Below are 26,708 nucleotides of genomic sequence, written 5' to 3'. Positions count from 1 at the left end.
CCCAATTTATTATTACCAGTATGAATGTACAATTATCCCGAATAAAATGTATAGAAACAAAAAAGATGTCAAACTTGCCTATTGGTTCATTTATTGCCACTCACAAAAGGTTATTAACAAGAAAGACAAAAATAAAAGCACCACAGTTTTCTTCAAACAAGCAGAATACTAGCCTACATAGCAGGCCATATGGGCCTTTTTTCAGCTTATAACACTTACTTTTGCACTGGATCGTTTGTGCAGTCGGCCCATAACTTCGCTTTGAGATGCCATTCTTCCAACGCTAAGGTATACATGGATCAAATTTTCAACGACCACTGTCGCCTTCTTCAGGATCAATAATGACCCATCACTTCTGAACGTAAACTCGCGAGAGATGTGTTCGGAAGTGATGTGATTGGTCATTATTAATTCTAAAGAAGGGGACAGAGGTTGTTGAAAATTTGATCCGTCAATACCTTAGTGTTGGAAGAAAGTTTAGCATTGTATTATGATTACTACCAACACAGATGAGCTTCCATGATAAAAAGTGTACTATAGGCTAAAAAAGGGCCCCTAGAGCCTGCTACCGAGGCTACAAAATACACCTTTGCCCACTACATTGTTTTATTCTTGTTTCCGAGATAAGACTATAGAATCATTTGTTAAAATGTTGCGCCTTCTCTCTGATGGTCTGCTAGCCACTGTGCGACATCGTCTTCGCTCTGTTGTCTCCACTTGACATTGACCCTGGCCCTCTCCTGGGCCTGCTGAAAGGCTCGTGTAGCTGTGCCAAGTTCAGGGTGGCTGGTTACAAACTCTTGCATCTACGATGAGAAGGAAAGGAATTTACAAATTTGTAAAACTGAAAATTTGACCTCGTACCTGATAATAGGAGGTAATGTTTTTAGTGTGCCTGTGCTGCTGTAATATAGTGTACATGTATTTCAACGGGCAATGTGGCAAATATTTGTCCCATATGTTTTCATAAGAGATAGACTATCTGAATTTCTAAGAAACACTGACAAACTCCCCTGGGAGACAAGATAAGACAGAAACATGTGAAGTGCTGACAATATAAGACAGAAACATGTGAAATGATGACCCTTCTTGAAGAACTGTCACATAATTAATTGACCTGTCAAACATACATGGTAAAGATCCTGGATTAGGTAAGGAGTCCCACACAGTTAAAAAGGGACAGACAATAGGCAAGTTGGCACAGTTGGACGGCAGAATAGAGGAGAGGATGTGAGGGTGAAATAAAGTTTGTTCCTCCGCCACGGCAAATCTCGTGTGTCTAGATCTGTGCTCACTTGATCCCGAAGTAGTATTTCTTCTACTTCTCTACACTACCTCATTTACTTCTACATGGTCAGCACGTCAGGGACACTGACAGGAAGATAGGTCAAAGGTTTCAGAGTGAGTTATCAAAGGTTATCTCATTTCTTCTATTCAATTTCCTGCTATACGCACAACCGTGCCTTATGGGAGCCAGTGGAACAATGCATACTGCATTAAAAGAATCAGTGAGAAATGCTCAATAATGAATGAAAATAACCAAGGTATGAGATTTTCTTGTTTCTTGAGAAATACAACATATTACACATTAGCCAAGCAGCTATATATAGCATGTTCCAACAGTCAATAATGCAAACATGATACACAAATCAATGATAGCAATACAATGCCTAGTAAACACAGCATATATAGAATAGAAAAAATCTCTTTAACACCATTCAAGTTCATTATTCAACTTTCAAAGTTCTGTACCTGTTGTAGTTCTTCCTCTGTGTTGAAGTTCTTTGTCACTCCCAGGATGAGGCTGGTTAGACCAAACAGTGAGCCCCCATAGCTTGAAAGAATTTTTGAAAAAAATAACAGTTACATAAACATTACTAGCCTTGTACATGTATAGCAGATCACTAACACAGAAGTCTTGAAACATTACAAATTTAAAAACTTTTGAGTGTACAAATTGCCCCCTTGCCAATTACAGTGGCCATTTTGAATTTCCTGAGGTCAACTCAGGGTCATACACCAAAACGAGGATGATAATGATATTCCTACTTATCAGCCTGTATTGCAATATAGGTGTGCCATCTTTTGTGGTAAATGTCGTCCCTCTAAGGTGACATTCTGTGGTACACATGCCTTTTATGTGTAGAAAGTATTGTTGTGGACATTCAGACTTAATTTTGGCTAAATTGTTTTCTAATTTTTCACAGTTATTCATGGGTGACATAAGAACATTTAGCGTCAGTGTTTATACCCTCTATTTGAATAATTCTAAAAACTGGAATCACAAGACATTTAACATTAGTACCATCAGAACAGCTAACAACAGATTGCTTATTTATAACAAGAGATACAAAAATGGAATTTCTGCTGCAGTACCAAGGTCACATACCAGGGGGCCCAAAATCGACCTTGAATTTCGGCTTCACAACACCTGCCCACATACCAAATATCATCGTAATCCATCAAGAGGCTCTTGAGTTATGCTGACTACAACACACACACACACACACCGACAGACAAACACACGGACACGCCGAAAACAATATCTCCATTTTTCATGGAGATAACAATAGTGATTTCTCACCTGTCAAGGATATAGTCCCAATTCTGGTTTAGGAAGGTCCATACCATCGCTTTCCCCAGTTTATTTTCAGATATGGACACGATGGTGTTCAGCGCATCAGCTTTGCGAACTCTTGTAGAGTCAATGGTCCAATTCAGATACCTAGATACGATAATGATAATAATAATAACTTAATTGCACAACAATTGTACAAGGTACAAAGTATGGCATCTACAGGTACATAACTACAGTTCTATATATAAGGTGAATCTACCTAATACAAGAGTGTATAGTATGGGATAAGAATTGGCTTTTATAACCATTGTAGGAATTGATATTGATCATTGGTGACAAGGCAAGGTTGAAGGAAATCATTTCTATCTCAATTTTCAAAAGTTGCAATCCCCCCTCCCCCACCTTTTATTGCCATAAGCTTGAGAGATACTACAGCACTCCAAATGATAAAAGGGCCAAAAAGTAGCAGTGGTGAGCAAGATATCAGCGTTCTCTTCTTCAATCTCATCTTCTAAGCAAATCATTGGCTTATGAATATCAAAAAGCGGCTGTTCTTTGCTGAAACGCATGCAAAACCTTGCTCTGTCCTTGGTGCTGAAAACATTCCTTTCATTAAAAAATCAAATTATTGCTGTGATTTCCATACAAGGTTACGTGAATGCGTCGGAGGGTCTTAGCGCTAGGTCTGGTTCACATATACGTCCACCAGGCATGGTTGTGATGTTTGTTTTGGGAGGTTTTCTGTATCATGAGCAATGCCCTGAGTCAGTACCTGCTGAGAAGATATTGGTCTGCAGTGCAGGCTAAAGCCGACAGGAGGAGCGCCTTCTCGGAGGCAACAGTGTCCGTGCTGAGATATCTCTGCCAGGCGAAGTTCCAGTCATTCTCATTACCGTTCGCGATTCCGTAGCAGTACACAACGTTTTTCAAATTCGGAGAAACGCTACAGAGAATGAAAACAAAAACATTAACATTACTTTTTCCACATGAAAACAGAATAAAAAGGAAATAAGGATAGAAAATGCCCCAAATGCTCTTTAGTTCCGTTTAACTTATCGTTGACGCCAATCAAAATTTGCATGATATCTACGTTATTGACGTTTTGAGTTTTATACGACGTTTTGGCAATTCCGTTGCTTGTGACGTCACCCCTACCCATGATGCACCATGTTCCGAAATGGCGGACATGCAACCTTCAGATGGTCAGTAAAACTTCCTTATGTTTAGCTTTTAGCTTTAGCTTTTCAATTCTTTTTCTACTTCTAACTACACACGATACGAGTAGAAACATTAAGATCTAACCTGGCCCCTCCTCTCCATTCTGAGAACTTCTGTGAGGCGTTTTGCAGACAGCCGTTGTAACCGAAATAACATGCCAAAGACAGGGCTGTCATCCGGTTGTATCTGTGATGTTACAACAAACAAAAGTTTTCAAAATATGCTAATGACATGACAAGAAGTACAAATGCACGCTTTGGCAATATGAATTGGTATAGTTAAAACTATAAGGTTGTTCATGATTCGGAAAGGCATGCGCATGGTCAAAGGCAAGTCCCCTGACTTCTAAATAGTTATCGTATCGACCATTGTTTTGCATAACACTGCCCAGACGTATTTTGTTTAGTTCTCATGTATAGCTACTATGTAAAAACCATTGTGATAAACTTTATACTTTTGTGTATCAATAGTTGTAGAAGACCATACGACAGCTACTGTACTTTTGTTATGTCAATAAAGTTTTTATACACACACACACACACACACACGCACGAACACAAACACAAACACACTCAAACAAAACTCCGTGAACTCACTTCTCCAGATGGCCACCTGTATCATCCCATCCCAGTCTGTTGTACACGGGTAGTACCAACTTCAACACGTATCTCTGCATGATTAAGGGAACATTAATAGGAGTTTAGCTTGTCCATGATATCAAGGGGGAGATGGGTTTCATATCAACAACGATTGCGCTCGTTTTATACGTATATGTAAATTAGATAGTTTAAGTCCTTCCAACTGATATATGGTGTATAGGGCGGCGCCCATCTCCGTTTCTGTAGCCCTTGGGCCACACAGCTGTGCAACCACTACAACAGGTGGGCCAGTCTTCTGGTAGTGGTGTTTGTTTATCTACCATGATTCGAATAAAAGATGTATTTGTTGAAATTTCGCGGTGTTAGTGACCCTAAATTGAATTAAATTTACAATGGTTGAAAACTTTCACAACGACATACAGTATTGCATATGAAACTATCTTCTAGATTACAACATCAAAAGTGAAAACGGTTGTGCAATAATATACAGCACTTTACAGAGCAAGCAGTATGTGTAATTTTACAAGTCAAGAGTAAAAAGTTGATGGTATCAAATTTGATAAATCAACATTTTTGCCACCTCTAAGTGCTGGTTGCTGTCAGTCCCCGCCATCATGTTGGAGATGTAACCAAAGGCACCGCTGGCCGACGCCCATGGCAGGTACTCCTGCTCACGTTCCAAATATCGCGAGAGTTCCAGCGCGATCACAGTGCTGAGGCCGCCAGACCTGGTACAACAAAGTTACGAATAGATTAGACTTCCTATCCAATATTTTGACCAATGAAAAGACAGCCCAAAACACGGTAATTGTTCGATTTGCTTCTTTTGCGCGGTTTCACAAGTCCATTACAGGCTCTGCTTTATTTCTTCTGATCATAATATCACATAGACTTAGTACCTGTTGCATATCGATTATTTTCTCAATACGTATGTGCTGCACCTTGATAATAACCTTCTACGAAGAAAAAAATGCAGGCAAGCTACCAGGTACTCGTTTATAGAGTAGAACAGACTGCCAAATTAAGAAAGACATTCGCAAACCAGCGCCAATTTCAAGCCTGACATTGCGCAAAAATATTCGATTTTTTCTAAATAGCGCAACATGGCGCAATGACGGTAAATATCTTTTCAACCAATCTTAATCTTTGTATAATATTATTGTTTCATATTCTGTGCCAACACTGCGATTTCCAGTAAAATCATCAAGCCAAAACTGATTGAGAGTGTGACATTCCGGGCGTAACTATTTTGTTTGTAGATGCCAAGTATGACCGTAAGAGCAATTTCCTAGCGTAATTTCACGCAGTCCAGTGGGACACTCACACAGGCTTAAAGGAGTCCTAAACTCCAGAAGGGGGTGTTATTTTCCACTAGATTGTATCAATCAATACATAATCAGACTACTTTTTACAGAATTCTGCTCGTGGTGAATTGCACAAGGTGTTTTTTCAAACAATATGATACTCACTAGACCCTTGCAGACCCTACCCATGTATTCCCTACATGTATGTGTAAACATACATCTTTAATGGTGAATATTTTTGGCATATTTGAGGGTGGTTAAGCACAATTAGAAGGCCAATTGTTAATAAGACATAAAAGAACACATAACAAGACGAGTTTTTCTTACGCACGGGACTAGTGTGTACTTTATCGTATACTGTAAAAAATATCAATTTTTGCTTCCTAAAATTATCATCCATTGGAAAATAGCTCCCCCCCCCCCTCTGGACTTTAGGACTCCCTTAACCACTCACTGTGCAATGTTGAAAGCGTCGTCGATCAGGGCAGACCGTGTAGCAATCGGAATATCCTGTAGGAAAAAGTAGTTTTCATTGTTATAAAAAAAAGTGCTTTTTGTGACATTTTGTGAAATTCAAATCTATGTATTATATTCTCATATTCAAGTTTGATGTATTCTCATACTCGAGTTTCATATTTCAAAGACTTAAGCCTCATTGTTAGATGCTTATTGCTATATATTGTTTGTTTTCTTTAAATTTGAGTTTACCTGAAAGTTATCGCTATTCAGGAAGCTGGTGATGAGTCCCCAGTTAGCGATGTCGTAGTTAACTCGGTAGTAACCAGTCTGGTTAACGTTGGCGATCAACCAGCTTGTCGGGGCAACGGTCAACGGGAATTCTTCTGCAGTTCGCAAAGATTTAAAAAAAAAAAAAAAGATTCGAATTGCTTCTGCTCTCCGCAACAGAGACAGGTTTCATGTCTTTTACGGTTGCTTGATACATCTTTTGTAGGAGAATGCAATACAATGAAAAATGGCCCCACCTAAAACACATACGATATTATGCGATAAGAAATGTACGACCCGAAACCTCACATGTGTTTTGACATCATGATCAGCGTAATAGAATTCTTTAGTAGGATTCTTTCGGTCACAATGTTTAGGGAAATATTGCTTCAACAACCCATGTTCCTTCCATTGTCTTTTGAAGCTAATTTGCAACCATATATATTTTTCCTGTTGTACTCTTTCTAGTAAAGGTTATAAAGCTTTTCCCGAGATATACGTTGTATATGGTGGTGCCCATCTCCGTTTGCTTAACCCTTGGGCCACACAACTACTAACTCTGTACTTACCTGTTGTATCGCGGATCCACGTGCTTGGAGGGTCAGCAAAGTTCATGTCTTCTTCTGTTGTGTAAGTCAGTGGCACCTGCCACACGTAGCTGAAGGAACACAACGGTATCTTTAAACTACGGTCACAATTGGAACAAGCGGAAACGGATTATAGCATGGTGTCTATGCATGGCAGGGCAGTGGCACATGCCATTAATTATAGGGGTGCAATTACGATATTACATTGACGATAAAAGTAGTTACGGTGTAACAAAGACATCGTGCATCACCACGCCCAACCAGGCAAACGATCTGCCAAGTTACACACCAATGCGACAACGGGATCGTGAGTTATAGCTGCGAACGCGCAAACAAAAGCATTTCCAATACTCCCAGAAGGAGGTCACACCTCCTTCCCGGAGTAAAAAGGGGACCCGCCGGGTAGTTTGTGTGTTATTTTTTACATTTTCGGGCGTGGCCCCGTGCTGTGGGACACCCTACCGGGCTATTTTTGGGCACGGCCAGGCTCCGAATTGTTTTAGCTCGGAAATAAAATCAACCCGGGACCCGGTGACAAATAGACGCTGAGAGATATCCCCCCGGCATTCGGCAGTCCACCAGAACAACTTTGTTGCTTCGGGGCCCGGCAGCGGCTACAACCCCTACGGGCACCGGTGCAAATGTAACCGTAGCATTAGATCAGAAGCGCATCAATTCCTCTTCTTTTTCATTGTTAGAGCATCATACCAATAAACTGACGCTTATCTGACTGTTCAGGCATACTACGTACTTGTAGGGACTTTCTGGCACGTTTACTTCCGGGTCATACAGGAAGTGACGCTGGCTGACCGTGACCCTGCCGTTGCTGTAGTCCCTGGTGACCGTGACCACAGGGAAGCCCATCTGTAACGTCCAGGTGTCCATCACTTCTTTCACCTGTACGTCGGTGCGGCCGTCCTCTTGGGCTGCCTGAAAAATATACCAAACTTTGGGTCTTTTCCATTTGTCAAAGATGGCCTCGTGGTTGGTGTTGTTGACATGAGATTAAAAGGTTCGGGTTAGAATCACTGGCAATTCCCAATGCTGTGCCCTTTATAAGGTATCTCACTCAACACGGGTGAAAATGGGAACCTACATGTATCGTCGGTAACGGATTCTTCTTCCTGACCACGACAAACCGGCAATTATTGACATGTATCGGGTCAATACAGGTTGTAAGGTTTTGGACCATCGCACACCGGGGCATGCCCCTACTCTTTTTCGAAAGATGTGGTGGGTTCTTTAACGTGCGCGGGATGTGGCTCTCCCCAAACACGGAAACTCCATTTAACGTCCTATCCGAGGGACGTCCCCAACTCTAGAAGAGCTAGGTACTCATTTGCACCTGAGTGAAGTGAGGGAATTTTGTGTTAAGTGCCTTTACCAAGGGCACAACGTCCGGGCGCATGTTCAGACATCTCTGGGGGCAGCTCGGGTTCAAACTGGGGTCCCCTTGTTTGACAGTCGGATTTTCTATCCATTACGCCACACGACGCCACGGATGTCTTCTCCTGTAGGTCCAGCCCATGTTTGAGGTGAGCCACACTCAAAACCTACCACACTTGTAACATATGAGAACGGCTTGTGACTCAGGTCGGCTATTATTTGTTCCTAATCTGTAAGGCAATGCTAGTTCTTCATGTTCATCATAGTGTTTTAGTAATGCAGGTATCATTTTTAAGCCCTGGACCCACCTCTGTTAGAGAGTTCCACAGATCGTCTTGTACGGCGTTCGCAAACTGGTACCGCTCCAGGTAGCTCTGAGTAGGAAGAAAGGCAGAATCTCGATCGTACTACACAACCACACGGCTGTCAATCAAGTGTAAAAAGTTGACACAAAGTCACTTATGCCAATTGTCATATACATAAACAACATAGTCTTAAAGCTTACCTTGATCCCTTTGGTGTAACTGCTGCCCAGGAAAGAACTCATCATCCGGATTATCGACGCTCCCTGGAAAATATGGGAAACACACAGTTTATTGATAGAGACGGAGGACGCTACTTTTGATCCACTGCTAATCGAATCACGTGTTTTAAGTTGCGTAAAGTGACGTCATAGAAATGTTGTATTCATTCTTTGGTGGTTTCAAAGTCTGGTGTTATAAAATAAGTATGTGCAAGTCCAATTATTTAACTTTGTGCTGGAAATTGCAGTTTAAAGATCCGATTCATCATGAATTCTATAAGTACAAATGAACAGTCAAGCTAAACTCTCTACAGATCTAGAGGAGGAATTGCAGCAATCCCAGCATTCTTTGCGCTGCCTAGGGATGTATCCATGATAGATATGCCCATACCTTACTGTAAGAGATGGTGTCGAATATTTGTGAGATTTCATCGGGATGGTTGACCGGAAGTGAGATAGGGTGGGACGAACTGAGGGAGTCCAGGGCGAACACGGGATGCAGGTCTGCCTCCAGAAACTGGTCCTCCTAGAGGAAAAATCATATTCACAAATCATTTATGGTCTTTAAACTATAGATTTTCTTTCGTTCTGTATCCTTTGAAATGGTTTTCAAACTAGTTGATTCTGCTTTCATCCCATCAATGCAAAACTTGATGAGATTGTACTTTTTTGGAATATGCTTATGTTTTTAGCTTGTGCATTCAAAAGCTTTTATAATCTTCATCAAAACAAATCGTTCCTGTGTCATACTTTTGAAAGTACAACAAAAGACGCACAAATATGTAATGTCATTCCTTTATGTTTATTGGGGCCGAGATTTTAAAAGCGATCAATGACATCATCTTTGACAATTTAGTTTTGGAACTGACGTTACCAACGATTATCAATTTCTTCGGGTTTAGTGTTGTTTTGGTCAAAGTTCTCTACAAAGAAGCTTATGAACAACCTACCATGCCCCACGTGGGTTCCACGAAGTGTACCCCTTCATATTCGGCTGTACTGGCAAAACCCTCCTTCAACCATAGGTCCGCCCACCACGCGGGGGTGACTAGATTCCCAAACCACTGCGCATGACAACAAAAACGAGAAAGACCACGTGACATACTGCCATCCAATAGGAATCGGACACGTCACATACCAGCATCCAATCAGGCTCCGCATGTGCCGCCCCAAGGTATTCAACGTGACTGGCGAAGCCTTCGTTGAGCCAAATGTCGTCCCACCATTCCGCAGTGACTAGGTTTCCGAACCACTGTTGTTGGGGACATGGAAGGGGTGAGGGGTTAGTGAGGGGTTGCGTGCACTGCGTGACAGCGGGGACAGAGAAGGGAACAACAGCAGCGTCGGAATGGATCTTGCTTTCACCTGTGGAGATTTGGTGATGATAGAAAGCAAAGGACACTTTGGAAGAAGGCAGAATCTGCGTTGGCCTAAGCGATGGATAGAAGCGTTACTGCATAATTGTAGCAATACCAAAATGAATGAAGAATATAAATACAACATGTGGGTGGCTAGTTAGCAGCAGCACCCCCCACCCCAATCTGTCATGTGACTTGTCAGAGTGAAGGTTGATTGGTTGACTGGAGTCACGTGTGAAAGATGGGTCATACATCCTGAGGAAGGTCACACATTATTTTTTTCACTGGATCGAAAGTTTGAACTCAGATCATGTAATTTGTTGTAAGACTGTGGTTGAAGGAGACATTTACCTGATGTCCGAGCTCGTGGGCAACAACAACAGCGACTCTCTGTTTGTTTGCCTCTGTTGAGACGGAAGGGTCGTACAATAGCGACGTCTCGCGATAAGTGATGAGACCCCAGTTTTCCATGGCGCCGAAAGGGAAGTCGGGAATCGCAGCCATGTCTGGAGGAGACACAATATGATCAGAAACCTCCGCGCTACAAATACTAGCTAGACCAGCCACTCGACCGAATATGGTATTCTTGAAAATACGTACGCGTCGCCTAGTTATATCTATAATAACAATGGTTTTATTGGTCAGAAATTACCCGCAATGGCAGCATATTAGCACTGAATTGATGCAGGGTATTACAGGTTTCACACAATACACAACATATATAATATCTTATCCACACTTGCATTTTGTGGAACTGTCGCAAGGGTCTGGAAGGCTGCCATTCGGCGCCACCAAGTGACCTCAATACGACCTTCCCAACCGAAGTCAGGTTGACATATCTACATGTTTGGGATGTTTTCTTTTTTCTAAGGAAAGGCTAGATACTATTCTAGACCTCAGTGAGGAAAATCAGCAACTGGGTTGCTCAATGGTGATTGTATAATAGCTAGTTTACTGAGAATGAAAGCTTATCTGCGTTGATACGATAAAGTCCCATGAAATTGTGCTTTGAAAGCACGTTGAACCGGAACGGCGGTCGGTATCGACTTCCCGGACACCTTTGACACACTCTTGACGTCACGCTTCCCAGAGATCAGTGCGCGTCAGGAAAGTAGGTCAGATTCCTGATAAACACTCATAGATAGGACCAACAGTTCGGTGAGCCATTTCTCTGACGTTGGATAAAGGCAAATATTTACTCACCAAGCTTGGGGAGAGGAAAGGGGATACCGAAGTATTCCTCGTAATACGTCAGCACTTGTGAGGCCACTGCGATTGCGTAGTCGACCTCACCGTTCTCAACGGCGTCTGGGCGGGCCCACACCTTCAGCTGCAAAAAACATCGTGACATGAAGGGTGTCTGTATTTGTGTATCATACTTTTCATTTGAAAGTTCATCTGTGTTGGTAGAAGTTATTATGATTCAAAGTTAAACTGCCATAGCAAAAGACTGGAGTTGATCAGTCGAAAATGTGGGTGAGTCCATTTTTGGGGTTGGCAATCGCAGTTCAACTTGATTCAAAATGTATGCCACATTTATGACGTCATACTCTAAAATTTTACGTTGTAGCACAGATAGAAACATTGGAGGAGCAAAAGAAAAGAAAACGAAGCCAGGAAGGAAGAGAAGAAATAATAAGCAAAACGAAGCTTTTGTAAAACGAAAATATCAGCAATAAAAGTATCCGTCAACAAAGAGATGCACATTTCAAATTAGAATTAAAGATTACCGTTATGTTGCCATGGAGACCAGTGACGTTTTCCCTGTAGGTGAAGTTTGATATAACGAAGGCGACAAGGTAACTGGACATGCGCACTGTGGTATCGAAGTGATCCGCTGTCCACCCGTCTTCTCTTACCTCCGACTGGCTGCAACATAATTAAACAAGAAATAGCAGATCTCCGTGAAATATCTGTTGCAGCTGTTATTTTCTTTTGTAGATTTCAGGTTTTATTCATTATCATGAATTTCTCGGTAATTCGGTATATACATTTTACATAAGTCGGCGGCAACAACTTTGGACCCTAACTAAACCAGCCTTCCCATCCTACAAGTCTCCAGGTACACCATTTTAGGCCAGCCGGGCTAACGGTAACAAATATTGCACACACACCAAGTCGAACGAAAAAACGAAAAACAATACCTCCATTTTCACGGAGGTAATGATTTATTGACACGGCAAAATTGCGTGGACGTTCGTATGTCAATCAACATCACCACGCACGAAAACCAATGAGAACAAAAATAACAGTACCCCTCCCGTATCGGCATGTTGGAGAGAGCCGTGTACTCTGATTGGTGGACGAGAGTGACGTCAAACGTTGCTTTCATAGCGGGTTCGTCGAAACACGGGAAGGCCTTCCGGGCGTCTATAGCAGAAAACTGCGTTGTAGCAAGGTACCTGCAAAATACGTCGCAATAGCATGGTAAGTTATTAGGCCATGTTAATTCGATTATATCATCATTGTATGAATGGCATCCACGCGCGCATCATTTTTCGTCCGTTTCCAAAAAAAAGTTTTCAACTATACTGTAAATCGTACAAATCAGCTGCAAAATGAGAAAATATATGCCGTGAATTTCAAAAAATATATTTCGAAGAATGGACACTAATATCGTTGAAGGCAAATGTCAATTCAAAAGTCAAAGAAGAAGATGTCAAAGAACAAAAATGAAGAATCTATCATTTGGTATATCATACATGTACTCTGTGTGTTTAGTCATTTGCTCAATCTTTCAGACCACGTACATTTCATAATGAAGGCAACTTTTGTTTGCCAAACTTTTTTTATTCGCACGCTTGCATCAGTTTTGGGGTTCCCAGGGGATGTCATCCATATGATCGAATCAACATGGCCAAATTATAAGCAGATTTTCTCCTATGCCAAGTTTCCCTGGAGACCATACAGTAATTGATTAACTGTAAACGTTAAGATGACAACAGCTTTTTAATATGAAGGACATTGAAACCATGCTTGATCAAAGGTCAAAGAGACTGTCATAACTCAACTTCTAAAATCTTCGTCAAAACAAACAGAAAGCAGTTGCCGAACTTTTGTACGCCTGGGGTTGTCCAAACTATTTGGATTCATGCCAAAAGACAAGTGAATCCCGACTCATGGATTAACATGTTCCGTACTGCTTGAGTTGAAGGAAACCCAAGCAATATTAGGGCCCGAAAATCGGATTTTGAAAGTCAATTTATCTAGTCATTTCTATACATGATTAATTGACAATAGTACACTATCACAATGTATAGCGACGTCCATCATGCAAAAATACTCACTGAAAATCGTCGCCAGGGTTTTTGTAGGCTCGCAAAACTAGGGGGATCATCGTAATGTTTTAAAATGCTCAGTATGAAGTTATTACGCAAATGTGTTAAATAGTTTAAGTAAATGTCACTACCATGAAGATTTTGTTTTTTCAATTTACGGCACATATTTGCTATTTTGTAGCTGCTTTGCACGATTTATAGTACGGTCGAATTTCTTTTGGGGGGGGGGCGGATGAACATTGATGCGCGCGCTGATGTCATCCATATAATCAAACCAACATGCCCTTATTAAGGAGTAATTGTTTCTCGGGAGAGATAGCTGAGTTTCTGCTGTTCGTCTGTTTTCAAAGGTTATCGCGACTTCAGTCAATAAGAAAGAGATTAGAGGATTTCGATGGTCCGTGGGCCAAGGACGTTTTAGCCTTATTTGGCATGCCAGTGGACGTTATCATGTTGTTTTCTTGTACGATGATTATTATCGGCAGACAAATGCACAGTCTTTTACAGTTTACATGCTAAAAGCTCAACCATATCTTTACGTCGTGTGTGTGTATAGACGTATGTGTGCGTATGTGTGTGTGTGTATGTGTGTTTATGTTAAATCAGTGTGAGTGGCATATGTTTGTGTGTGTTTTGTTTATGTACAATCGATTTGAGTGTACACGTGAGTGTATGTGTGTGTTTGTTTGTTTGTTTGTTTGTTTCTTTATGTACACTCACATTGTGTATATGTGTGTGTGTGCATGTGTATTCATGTTTATGTACAATCTGAGTCCGTATGAGTGTGTGCACGTTTCTGTCTCTACCGCTAAAAGTGTGTGTGCATGTGTGTGTGTCTGCGTTTATGTTTATGTACAATGTGCGTGTGTATGAGTGTGTGCACGTTTCTGTCTTTATCTCTAAAAGTGAGTATGTGTGTGTGTGTGTGTGTGTGTGTGTATGTGTGTTTATGTTTATGCACAACGTGCGTTTGTGCACGTTTCTGCCTAGGCCTTTACCCTCGCTTTTTTTGCTCATGGCTACCTAGCCCGTACATTCTTGCACGGAACATTCGACAGACAGAAACACCCGAGGTTTTGCCAAGCCCTTCAGGACTTCATTTTCCAGACCAGCGTGCGACAATTAAGTGACTCAGGCGCCAGGATAAGGACAGATTTGAAACATCTGCTTTTCTTGATTGGCCAAAAAATGGTTAATTTCCTTCAAGGCCATGAACAGCTTCATGGAATTAAAAACTTCAGCATTTTACATCAGCATAACTTTTAACGATAGTGCGCCAGGAGTTCTGATTTTTCTCCTATCCTTCGTATGGGCCTATGGGGAACTTGGGGCGTCAAAACACCTGCACGTAAAAGAACCCAACACACGTATCGTGGAGAAAACATGAGCCGAAGCGGGCCATACAAGATTTTTTCTCACCTTTCCCCCCTATGATAAAGACATCCGTTAAACAAACATTTAAGATGATCTGTCTTGGGGTCGTCCTAAATCTTCGTATTGACCTGGTTAGCTTTGTAGTACCCCATGGTGTTGACACTAGTTATCGCCGGAAACAAGTTTGTTTGACCCCTAAATAGGAACCGTTAGCCCCTGCCCGGCATTCTTCCCATGACTTTGCTCACGACAACTCCCCAACCAAGGTCGATGCTAGGTTGGCCTTGAATCCATCCTATTCTAGCTCCAGTTCACTCCTCTGACTAAGAATTAATTCGAAGAATATGAATTTCCACGTTCTTAACTAGCCTCCGTTGCAGACTCCTTCCGGCTATTTAATTTTTCAAGTTAGCGTTTTCTTATTCACTATTAATTTATTTGTTTCTTATTGCTGGCCGGGAATAAAAAAAAATTGTAATAGTAAATAAGAAAACGCTAACTTGAAAAATAAAACAGCCGGAAGGAGTCTACAACTGAGGCTAGTTCTTAACACCGCCTTGTCGAACTGTGAAGTGGTTTTCCGCGTTTCCGTCGTCTCCCAATTCTAAGTCGGCTGGCGATTTTCAAAAGAAGTAGGCAACCTCATCGACCAACTCCTAACCCAAATAAGACCGTCTTGCTCACGACTTACTCCCAACCGTGGTCTGAAAAAGGTCGGGGGGGGGGGGGGGGAAGAGAATAGTTGGGTATTTGTGGAATGTAGATCAAAATGACGTTCAATTAAATATTCAGATGAAGTTTAATTTTCTGTAGATATCAGACTAAAATTCACCACATTTATATATCAGTGCTTTCAGTGGTAACTTCACCTTCAAGTTCATTAGATTACACTCAATGTTTCCTCGATTGCTTTCAATGGAATTAAAGATAAGCCAATCGCCACATGCTACGTCAAACCGGATTACGTCATATTTCCACACGTCAAACACAGACGCATCTACCTTGGTAGTGGTGTATCCATATATTGGTCGAAAGGTCAATTTCATATGCATATCAACACATTTTATGAGTACATGGTTTCGCTAGTATGTGACAATGAACAAATGCATTGTAAAAAGGTTAAACATACGTGATGCAGACATCAAGCTTTCTTAAACCTTTTCTTCAACGGGAATCACAAAGACCTTGCCGGTGTCACAGCGAATTCATCACCCTTGGGATTTCGCCCCGGGTGACCTGTCCAGGGGGCACGATTTAACTGTGACACCTGCTCAGACAATCAGTGTTTAACAAATACGGTCTGGCTCTAAAACTTGATTTACCGCACGCTATCTATAACTGACGTCATTTCAGCGAGGTAGGGCAAATATTTAGACAGCTCCTTCAAAGGATGACTTATTGTTTTACGTGTTTTTCATGCCCTGTGTGTTCCATGTCAGTGGAGTGTTTGAACTAAGTACAAGCGCGCGCTTGCCACGATATGTACGCCCCCTTTTTGACACCAAGCTTATCGTCGAGTTTTGGAATAAAGTAGTGCTTGTATCACATTCAAGTTTCTTGTTGTTAAGGATATAGATAATCCGATAGGTCCAAACTTTGACGTCACTTCACTTGGAGGTGTGTCCACTCAACCAATGAAGACGCAGACAGCTACCTAACACGTGGAGCATACTTTTGTGTCCAATACAGCCCTTATCATATTCTATACGTTTTACAATCTATGCATTTATGCATGAATTTCATACAGTGGTATGTCCCTGTGGCTCGACTGGTAGCAGTCTCATTGTTTGGGTACTGATAACTTGGAGACCCAGGTTCAAATCTCGGGGTCAGGTCATTTGGTTGGGGCTACACCGTCTTTCGGAAGTGACGTAAAATGGGGTCAGGTGTTCGAGGAGGTGCCTTGAGGAAGAGGAAGGGCTAGCAACCCTTCCCTGTAAAATGTACCCAGCTAATGAAACAGGAAGGAGACTTGCTGCCTTATGTGCCACTAGCTATAGGCACCATCAGGGTTGGAACGAAGGAAGAACGGTAAATGTATTCAAGCTTATACAAAGGCCATATCGCTCTACGACAACAACAGTGACGAGGGTTTTATGGTTATAAGTGGACCTTAAAGTACGTACCTTCTTTCACCGGTAAGGCTGTCCAAATACGAACTTCGATAGAATCCACGTAAGTCGTCCATCAACATGCCCGAAAACGACACACTCAGAATGTAGTTGTCCCCCTTTCGCAATCTCTGTGCAGACTGTACCACGAAGAACTCATTTTCTGGGTACAGAAACCAGCGTTCAACGTTAACAGCCTCTCCTGTGGCTGTCTGTAGTGATACAGACCCGTCTGTGATATTTAGAAGTCTTGAATTCAGCAGCATATAGTTGGTAGATTCTAGACACTGGATTGTGATCTGCTCGCTTCCGATGAAAGTGAACGTGTTCAGATCAGGCTGGAGCTCGATTTGGTAATGTACCGGGACCAGTGAGGAGGGCAGGCGGCTTCCCAGCCACGGGTCAGCCGAAGGAACTTCCTGGTCCGCTCGGTACACCAACAAGGCTACCGTCACAGCTACCGCGACCAACACGAAGAGTAAGACTGCTACCAAAAGAATCAGGAGACGCTTACTCTTCTTGGCCCGTCTTGAAGTCGTCTTGTCTTGAGAATTCTCCATGTTTTCTTGAGGTATCACTCCTTGGCTTGTTAACAAACCAGAGACTGAATGATGTTGTAAAGGCGAGATCTTATCAGTGATGTGTAAACACTAAATCTAAAGACGTCACTACCGTGCCAACACCAACAGCTGGCAGAGGCAATGCAAATATTAGGGTAACGTATTTGGCAAGGTGTGTCAAAACCTCAGCAAACCATTTAATTTGGCGCTAATACGTTTGTGAATATTAGTCATCCAGGAAATTGAAGAATACAATCATAATTCAAACAGGATTACAGTAGGAAATTATCAGACGTTTCAAGTTTTTTCAACAGACGTTCAACTTTTTTCATCAGTGAAGGAAATAATGTTTACCTAAGACTTACGGAACATGCATAACTACAACATTCTCTTACCTGTTTTGTTTATATATAACTCAATAATGTTGTCACTATGTCCCGTAAGTCTTTGGTAAACATTATTTCCTTTATTCATGAAAAGTGTCAGGTGGTCACTTGAAACGTCTGATAATTTCATACTGTAATCCAGTTGTATAGATTGAATTAAGATTCTATTCATTTGGTGCTAGAGACTTTTCGGTTACGGTTATAACCCCCTCCTAATCTTGGTACGATAAGTAATCCGTGAATAACTCAGCTTGGTACATAAGTTACTGTTACCCACCTCGGGGCAATAATGACTAGTTCTGCTCACCACTGCTAGGTGGCGCTGCAGTGAGTTAGAATGCGGGCTCAAACGTGGCTAAGTTTGTATCCCCCCTCCCTCTCATCGCAGTTCATATTATTACCTTTCCAATAATACACAACCACGCGCATACATGTTTTGTTGCAGATGTATCGTGTACTATCTATTATCGTAATGTACTATTATGCTTATGGAATATTCTATTTTTCATGAATGAATTCAACAATGAATATTCATTTCCCAATTTATATTTCCCAGTCCGTAACTTTTTCACAAAATGTGACGAGAAACTATTATCACATCTCAACTGCTGTAATGTAAGACATGTCACCCTGTGCTAGTTAATGTCATGCTGCTCACAGAGCTGAGTTGATCTGGACCTTGTTCCTGTAGCCTGGCATCCATCCGTTTAAGGCTACGTCTTTGCAACGTGCTTTTAGATAGTACCGACGGAGATGAATGCGGCTGGGTGCCTGGCTTGTGTTTGTGACGTTGATTAACCCTGGCAGGTCATCAAGGGCATGTCAGACGACATTACATGTAAAACTTGCAGCAGCTGCTCAACTTGGAATGGTGAACTATTCAAGTGTACTTGTGTATACAACTTATCATAATACTGTGTGATACATGCTATAAAGCGCGTTTTATAATCAATACTTTATTTCATTAAATAATAAGGTACAGAGATGCTCGTATGGTCATCCGGAGTTCTGAATACTGCAGAAAATGTACTTGTATGTACACCGCGCCACAGCACTGTATAATACATGCTACTGAGCGTTTTATAACAAATACTTTATTACATTAGATAATTGGGTACAGACATTGGCGTATGGTCACCCGCAGTTCAGAGTATAGCAAATGATAATGACAGCACAACATAGGTCCCAGTCTTCGTCAAATACGCATTTTACACGACAAAAATACGAAGAATTGACAGGCTCTTGGATTGCACATTGGACCCTCTCTCCTCAGCCGACTCCCTTAGCATACTATTCACTCTATTTGGCCAATTTCTACTATTTTTCCAGCCATCCGCGGAGCCTGGTAAAGGCTAAGACAAGATGGCATTTAGCAAGAAAATGTAACCCTATCCCCTCCCCCGTCGCTCCTGTGCCAGCCAGCCCCTGACGGCGTTCTCGTGACATTCTCTCCACAGGAAGTTTTGGCGGATTCGCTCCAGTGCCTCGGTGACGTCAGAACGAGACGCCATGTTGAGATGGCTGGCCACGAACTCTTCGAACTGTCGAAACGAATCAGGCCACGTGAGCATTATCTTCCTCACTCTGATATTACACCTTTTGGGTGAATCTTTACATTCATGCAAACCTGTCTGTTGTAAATATGGCAGGCAAACCTGTGTATACAAACCATTCAAGAGACTTGAAGAAAATTGATAATTTTCTTAATGATTACGTCCGACTCAATAGTACAAAATGATGTAAGGGGCTACCGGCATATACCAAAAAGTAGTTACAATGGTCAGGGTCACATAGACTGATACTAATTTGACTGTATTTAAATTTATTGTTAAATGTTGTCGCTAGAAACTCAGAAATCCATTCAGTTTAATATGCAAAGTTACCCTTTTTGTATCCTGATTTGTTATGATTTTGTAAGGGCTACCTTTGAAATCAGTCACTCAATTAACAGAAGGTACTACCTTTACGATCTATGAATAAATGAATAAACATTGCTACCTGTGTCAAATCCTTGTGTGTGGTGAACTCCTCCGTAAGTTTGGAAATCAATCCAGGCGGTTCCGTGGCGCTTCGAATACATGGGCAGATATAAAATAAAAGTAAAAGTTGTGAGCATCGATAAAGATAAACAACATTTAGGGATTAAATGAATGAAAGTCCGTTTGTTTCCTGACTTATGGAACTGGACTACCCGAATTTTCGACCAGTCTTCTGGCCCTTAACTATCCTAAAGAACACCAGAGGACTGGTCCATAATTCTGTGAGTCCAATAACTTGTTTACACTTACCCTTCCATCATGTAGTCCCAGTTGTCTTTAAGAAAGTTGAAAACCAGCATCTTTTCTTCTTTAGAGTCTACCAAGGTCATCAACTTATTCAGCAAGTCTGCCTTCGTGAACAGTCCAGAATCCACCAGACTCCTGGTCCTGAAAACTCCACAGAAGTTTGTAAGTAAAGGTAAAGTGGACCATGGGGTCGTGTGGCGTGAGCGTTCGGCTGAGAACCAAGTGGCCCCGGGTTCCAATCATGACATGATGACAGGATTCGAACCCGGGACCACCAACATGGTGGTAGCGTGCGTAGTCCAGTGGTTAGCGATCTTGCCTCTGGAACTAGAAGCCCCGGGTTCGATCCCGGCTATGTCGCTCACCCGACATGCACGCTACCGTTAAAGATCGCAGTCCTTAGGACGGGACGTTAAGCTGTGGTCCACTGTTCATTGTGCTTGTCGAAAAGAGCTAGGGGAATTTCCCCGGTACAATGAACCTGTAAATACTGTACATAGCGTCTGTCTTCTCTGTCACGACCAGTGGAAGAGTAGCTCATCTGTTCATTGAGTTCATTTGAGCTAAACTGGTTCGAGATCCCTTTCCTTTCCTTTCCAACATCGGTGACACGGCAACATGATGTCATGATGACAGGATTCGAACCCGGGACCACGAACCCGGGACCATCGTTTGGTTCTGAGCCGAACGCTCTTCTGCCGTTACGCCACCCCACCCCATGGTCAATCTTGTGCCCTTGGGAAAGGCACTTTACACGACTTTCCTCACTCAGCCACCCAGGTGTGAATACTACCTAACGTCGGATGGGGAAGGTCGTATTGTCTATTGAGGTCACCTGGTAGCGCCGAATGGCAGCCACGCAGACCCTTGCGACAGTTCCACAAAACGCAAGTGTGAAGCAAATATGTATATCTGTTGTCCTTGTGTATTATGTGATTGTAAACCCTGCACCAGTTCAGCACTAGAAAGGCTGAAATTAACCAACACAGCGTAAGTTAGAGATTTCTTCGTGTCTGTCAAACTTAATTCACACCACCACTTATCTGATGTATGGTCTCTCACCGGTTCAAGATAGCGGCCACCAACCCCGACCCCGTGCGGTCGCTGCCATACTGCAGAATGATTGCTTTCATGTTGGGTTCCACGCTGTAAAAAGTTGCCAAGAGATCTAGAAGTCAACATTTTCTGATAGATCACATCTTAATTAAACATAACCTAGAATTGTAAAGCTATCGAAAGAAAAAGACGAAGAAAGATTTGATGAACACTGACGTCTATACGAAGAAACTTTGGCTGTAAATCAACCCAAACCTACCTGCCGCCATTGTCGAGAGCGTCTTTCCTTTCCCTGGCTTCCCGTAGACATCTTGGGAGTCCGTACCGACACGCTATTGACAGTACTGTTAACCTATTCAACCTGTTGATGAATACAGACGTTAAAAACAAGAAGGGCAATATGTGCAAACAGATTCGCAATATCTTCATTCATCGTTTGGCCGCATAGACATTGTATCGTCTTAAAAACAGTAGATAAGCAACCTACATTGTGGTGTGATCTCCGCTGTTTTCCCATCCAAGTTCATGGTAGATATACGTCACAAGGCTTTGTACGTAGACCTGCATGAATGATGAAAATCATGCCAAGTCCATATTAAGTCAAAGAGAGGCAATGGTACTAAAACATTGCAAACTAACCACCAGCTGCCCCTATGCAACAAGCATCACAAGTTTATGAAAAATTAGTCTAACAAAAATTTTCAAACTGTGTGTGCTACGTGCATGATTCACCTTCAGATCCGAACTGCCATTTGTGTCAGCCAACATCATGTGTAAGTACCCGAAGGCCCTTTCGACAGCCAGCCACGGCAGGTACTCTCGCTCTCGTTTCAGATATCGCGAGAGGTTGAGTGCAACTGCAGGTGCGAGATCCCCCGACCTGAAAAAACATCCCATACATACAGGGCTATGATTTTTTTCCTGTAACTTTCTTTACGTACACGGAGATGTACATACAACCCATGGAACTCAGAGTGAATTTTTATCTTCCTCTCTGTACACCAAAACACACCTAAAGTTCCATGCCTGTTTGTAAGGAGTCTCTACATTTACATCGTGAAGTTAAGTACGAGGGTGGGTCAGAATGAAACACCTTTTGTACCATACTAGGCTCATTGGTTCTGACAAGTTTCCAATGGTGGAGTCATTTTGAAATCAACTCAGTCGCTCGTAAAAATCTGAACAACAAATTGAGATATTTAATTCTCAAGAAGATATGTTCCTTTACATTTGTTCCAAATTTTAACTCATTTCTTACAAAAATGAACAATGCTATGGCGTTTTATTCTGATTCACCCTTGTATCATCACGTTTAACAGATATGTGATGTCATGATCCTACAGTAATTGAATAAAGATCAGACGTACCGAACAAGGTTGAAAGCATCGTCTATGAGCCCTGCTCTGTTTTGGGCCGGAATGTTCTAGAAAAGACAAGAAAAAACTTTGCCAAAAACAAGACAAGATGGCAAGATGACCTGACACTGATTGAAATATTTTTTACAGACAAAAATCAATGTTAACCTGAAGTACACTGAAGTAGCTATTTGCAACCCAATTCTCTATTGTTTACAGAGTTAGGCAGCAGGGAGAAGGTTAAAGATTCACATTATTCACCTGAAGGTTGTCGGAGTTTAGATCCTCCGCCAAAAGTTTCCAGTTGGTGACGTCATAGTTCACTCTGTAGTAGCCTGTCTGGTTGGTGTTTGCCAGCAGCCACGAACTGCCATCGATGTCGAGATGAAAATCCTCTTAACAAAACATAACAAATACATTAATCATTGTTTGATGAAACTCCTGATGCATCTTATAACTTATTTATGCCCCTCCCCTTGGTCCTTTTTGTCTGGTCCTGACATCGCAAGAAGAATAGAACTAAGAAATTAAAGTTTTCCCAGATGTTTGCCATAGATAGAGACAAGTAATTCTAGAGCAGTACCTTCGCGTTTCCTCAGCCAGAATACGTCATGGGTCGACACGCCCCCGTTATCACGTGACACATTCCCGCTATCACGTGACATAAAGGTCAGCGGCACCTGCCATACGTTACTGCAATGAAAATTAACTCAAATAAGATCTTGAGAAAGTCATATGACATCTAGATATGATGAGATATATAATAGAACTGATGAAATATTTTCCTAAAGAATAAAGATACGTACTTGCGCAGACTATTCGACACGTTTACTTCCGGGTCATACAGGAAGTGACGCTGGCTGACCGTAACCCTGCCGTTGCTGTAGTCCCTGGTGACCGTGACCACAGGGAAGCCCATCTGTAAAGTCCAGGTGTCCATCACCTCTTTCACCTGCACGTTACGACCGTCCTCTTGGGCTGCCTTAAGAACAGCAAACATTTCTTTATGAAATATTTGAACTCACAGTTTTGACCAAAAAGAAATAACTTACCGAATTTCTGACCACACCTACCACCTTCTTCAGCACGACTGACTCGATTGCTCAAGACACGTGACAATATGAGAGTGTCACGTGAACGATTGGCCAAATGTGGTTGGAAGTCGGTACCGTCCCCCGTTCCTATTTTTACACTACTGAAAGGATCTTGTTACACTGCAGATATCTATCATAATTCATTTCGAGATCTTCCCGATTAACTTTGAACGGGATTTGTAAGTCACTCGCACACAAAACAGCCGACTGGGGGGGGGGGGGGGGGGTCGACGTTGGATTACAATTAGAATCGATGCTCACCTCAGTAAGACACTGCCAAAGATCCTCCTGCGCAGCGTTGGCGTATTTGTACTTTTGAAGATATTTCTGAAAAAGAAAGAAAGTACCATGCCAGTCGTCAGAGGAACTTTCAAAAACGAAAAAAAGTGCATAAATCTTACAAAAGTTTGAGCAACATTTCCACAGTCACAAACACACCGTTTCGATCGTTTTGAGCCGTCCCTTACCGAAATCCCTTTCGTGAATGTCGTGCCCAGTGCGGTGTGCAGCATCCTCATCAGAGAGGCGCCCTAGAGGAAGAACCGTATCCGCGAGATAAACCAGTCAATAATGTTTCATTGTACAAGATAAATAAACTTAAGGATGAATTGGATGAGTATAAATGCTAATTTATGCATGTTGGTAGTCACACGATTAAAGTTTACACTTTCGATCCGACACAGGCAGGAACCTTTTTCCCCACAGAGACGGGGGGCGTTACACTCTGACCTTTGTGGTCAACTTCCAACTCACTTCCTGTCACTCTACTGACAGTGTATTCAAATAACTACGTCATACCCATAGATAGTTAGTTAAGAAGACCTGGTGCTAATTTCCAGCAGCATAGAGCTTGAAATAATCGCTCATAATTAGCCTCTACCAGGCTCCAGAGGCGGCTGGAAAGAGTAGAAATAAACTGGCCAAATAGACAGAAAAACATGAAAGAGGAGTTAGTCTGCTATAGGAGTACAGTTTGCCGCCGTGGATGGCATATTGGACTCCGTAACCAACTCCCTTGGCATGATGCCAATTGCTTTCAAATCATTTTCTAACATGTAATTGTAAAAAAAAAAAATCAAAATCAAAGTTATTCTCAACCCTTGTATCTCAACTTTTAGTTCTTCCAGCCCACATATGACGATGTGACCACTCATGTCTACATGTTTATTCTGAAGGTAGCATGCAGTCGATTTTGCCACATGCATCGTCCAACGTCAGCGTATCCCAGGTAACATGCAAATGATTGACATCAATATACTATTGAAAGCGTCAAGTGTGAACTGTAATTAAATTACGGTACCGAACAAAACTAAAGACGTAATCATAAATTGTATAAAAAATAACTTGAAGTTAATTTGCAGCAGGGAAAACAATTGAAAAGACGGAAATGAATTACTGTCCACGAAATAAAATAAAAACTTGAATCAGTGTGCCCACGCATGACTTGATTGTCTAGCTCTTTCCTACTGAACAACATCAGACTCAGGACAGGTTCTCAGTAAACTTAGTCTATCGGGAGAATGGTAGCCTGGTCACTAGTCTCTACGTCTCGGCTTAAGGGGTGTTTTACTGGGCCCAGTCTACTATGCATTGATCCATTTCTGTCAGCCTATCTTCCTAGCTGGCATGTGGAGTCATCGCCGACCGTAGGGAGCGAACTAACGAAGCCAAGCCCGTAAAACCACCCCCGGGCGCGCTAAACAGGGCGGGCGGCCGGCACCACTCTCAGCACCGTAGAGATACTGGTGAGCTCCCGATGGTATAGTTACCAGGCTGGGAGAATGGCTGATCAGCAGGGCGGCTCCCAGGACAGTGACGAGGCTGACATCACGGTCTCTCTCGGTCCAGCCTCTCCAGGCCTCCAAACAGCCTACCTCGTCATCAGCCTCATAGTCATCCTAGCCGCAAACTCCCTTCTCATCCTCCTTGTGTGCACGAAGGACCATCTCCGCCAGCCTCGCTACTACTTACGGTTTCACCTCGCTGCCAATGACATCTTCTACACTGCAGTTCTCATCCCAAAGCATATCAGAGACATTCTAGAAGATGACACTCTTCGGTACCGTCCAACTTGTGGGACTGAACGAACAGTTACCGATTCAGTCATGCTGTCAGCATACGGTGTTTATCTACTGATGGCTGTAGACATCTACTATTTCATATGTTATCCCTTGCAGTACCGAAACAAAATCACTACATGGCGTCTGGCATTGGGCGTGGGTCTAGTTGACACGTTTTCTTTCATCTGAGGTGCAGTGCCTTTGATCCTCGTTGGACAACCGGACGAGGATATCTCCTGCCTGATGATGATAAGATCTTTTCCACCTGCCTTGGCCATGAAGGTATTCGGCATTGTTGCACTGGTCATAGGTGTCATGGTCATCGTCGGTCTTTACTACATTGTTTTGAAGGAAGCGAAACGGCAACAGGAAAGGGATGAACAGCGACCAGTGAAGGTCTACAAAACCAAAGGATTCAAAACCATGGCTCCACATGCTATTGTTTTGGTCGTCTCCGTCGTCACTTCTGTTTTTCTGGCTATTTCGAAGAACGCAGAGCCGTCTGAGGTAGTGGTGATCGTGCAACAGATCGCCATTCTTCTGTACCTAACTGTGTCGCCCATGTTGAATCCCATCATTTACAGCCTACGGCTGCCGGAGTTCCGCCGCGCGCTGGGAGAGATGTGTGGGCGGGCTCCAACGGCAGGGGTAGCCGCAGCAGTACCGAGTCAGGGCCGGGCACGTGTGATTGAGGTGCGGGCTATCGACTCCGCCTCAAACGTTAGGGACTAACCTGGTCAAAGGGTCAGCTTAGGAGTGTTACACCGAGCCCTGTCTGCTAGACATTGGTCTGTTTCTGCAAGCCTGTCCATTTAGCTTGCCTATCGAGTTCGCCGATATTCGCCGCCAGCAGAGGAGCGAACAAATTAA

The 26,708-nt window shown here is 42.5% G+C and overlaps 3 protein-coding genes across 3 annotated transcripts; 1 reads left to right on the top strand and 2 right to left on the bottom strand.

The window, feature by feature from the left end:
• Positions 1-74: 74 nt before the first annotated feature.
• LOC136425918 (aminopeptidase N-like) lies at positions 75-17,697 on the bottom strand. The gene is made up of 20 exons (XM_066414843.1): positions 17,058-17,697; positions 12,535-12,681; positions 12,010-12,148; positions 11,483-11,609; positions 10,631-10,785; positions 10,060-10,173; positions 9,313-9,447; positions 8,904-8,966; positions 8,707-8,772; positions 7,764-7,942; positions 6,995-7,083; positions 6,408-6,541; positions 6,154-6,209; positions 4,976-5,123; positions 4,393-4,466; positions 3,881-3,982; positions 3,351-3,521; positions 2,585-2,725; positions 1,753-1,852; positions 75-806 (listed from the first exon to the last, which is right to left on the bottom strand). Exons 1-20 carry the CDS (start codon positions 17,600-17,602, stop codon positions 645-647), a joined length of 2,847 nt encoding a protein of 948 aa, XP_066270940.1. The 5' UTR covers positions 17,603-17,697; the 3' UTR covers positions 75-644.
• A 1,059-nt stretch (positions 17,698-18,756) lies between these two features.
• LOC136425917 (thyrotropin-releasing hormone-degrading ectoenzyme-like) lies at positions 18,757-25,297 on the bottom strand. The gene is made up of 13 exons (XM_066414842.1): positions 24,246-25,297; positions 24,040-24,105; positions 23,491-23,666; positions 23,235-23,377; positions 22,946-23,079; positions 22,697-22,752; positions 22,062-22,209; positions 21,817-21,890; positions 21,589-21,690; positions 21,336-21,419; positions 20,277-20,414; positions 19,987-20,056; positions 18,757-19,529 (listed from the first exon to the last, which is right to left on the bottom strand). The coding sequence occupies exons 1-13, from the start codon at positions 24,294-24,296 to the stop codon at positions 19,377-19,379; spliced, it is 1,395 nt and encodes a 464-aa protein (XP_066270939.1). The 5' UTR covers positions 24,297-25,297; the 3' UTR covers positions 18,757-19,376.
• Positions 25,298-25,546: 249 nt separating this feature from the next.
• LOC136425916 (olfactory receptor 14I1-like) lies at positions 25,547-26,584 on the top strand. The gene is made up of 2 exons (XM_066414841.1): positions 25,547-25,980; positions 26,029-26,584. Exons 1-2 carry the CDS (start codon positions 25,560-25,562, stop codon positions 26,568-26,570), a joined length of 963 nt encoding a protein of 320 aa, XP_066270938.1. The 5' UTR covers positions 25,547-25,559; the 3' UTR covers positions 26,571-26,584.
• The last annotated feature ends 124 nt before the right edge of the window (positions 26,585-26,708 follow it).

The sequence above is a fragment of the Branchiostoma lanceolatum genome, chromosome 19, assembly GCF_035083965.1.
Source record: "Branchiostoma lanceolatum isolate klBraLanc5 chromosome 19, klBraLanc5.hap2, whole genome shotgun sequence".
Lineage (NCBI taxonomy): Eukaryota > Metazoa > Chordata > Leptocardii > Amphioxiformes > Branchiostomatidae > Branchiostoma > Branchiostoma lanceolatum.
The sequence above is the reverse complement of the archived record's forward strand: the minus strand, read 5'-3'. Positions and strand labels throughout refer to the sequence as shown.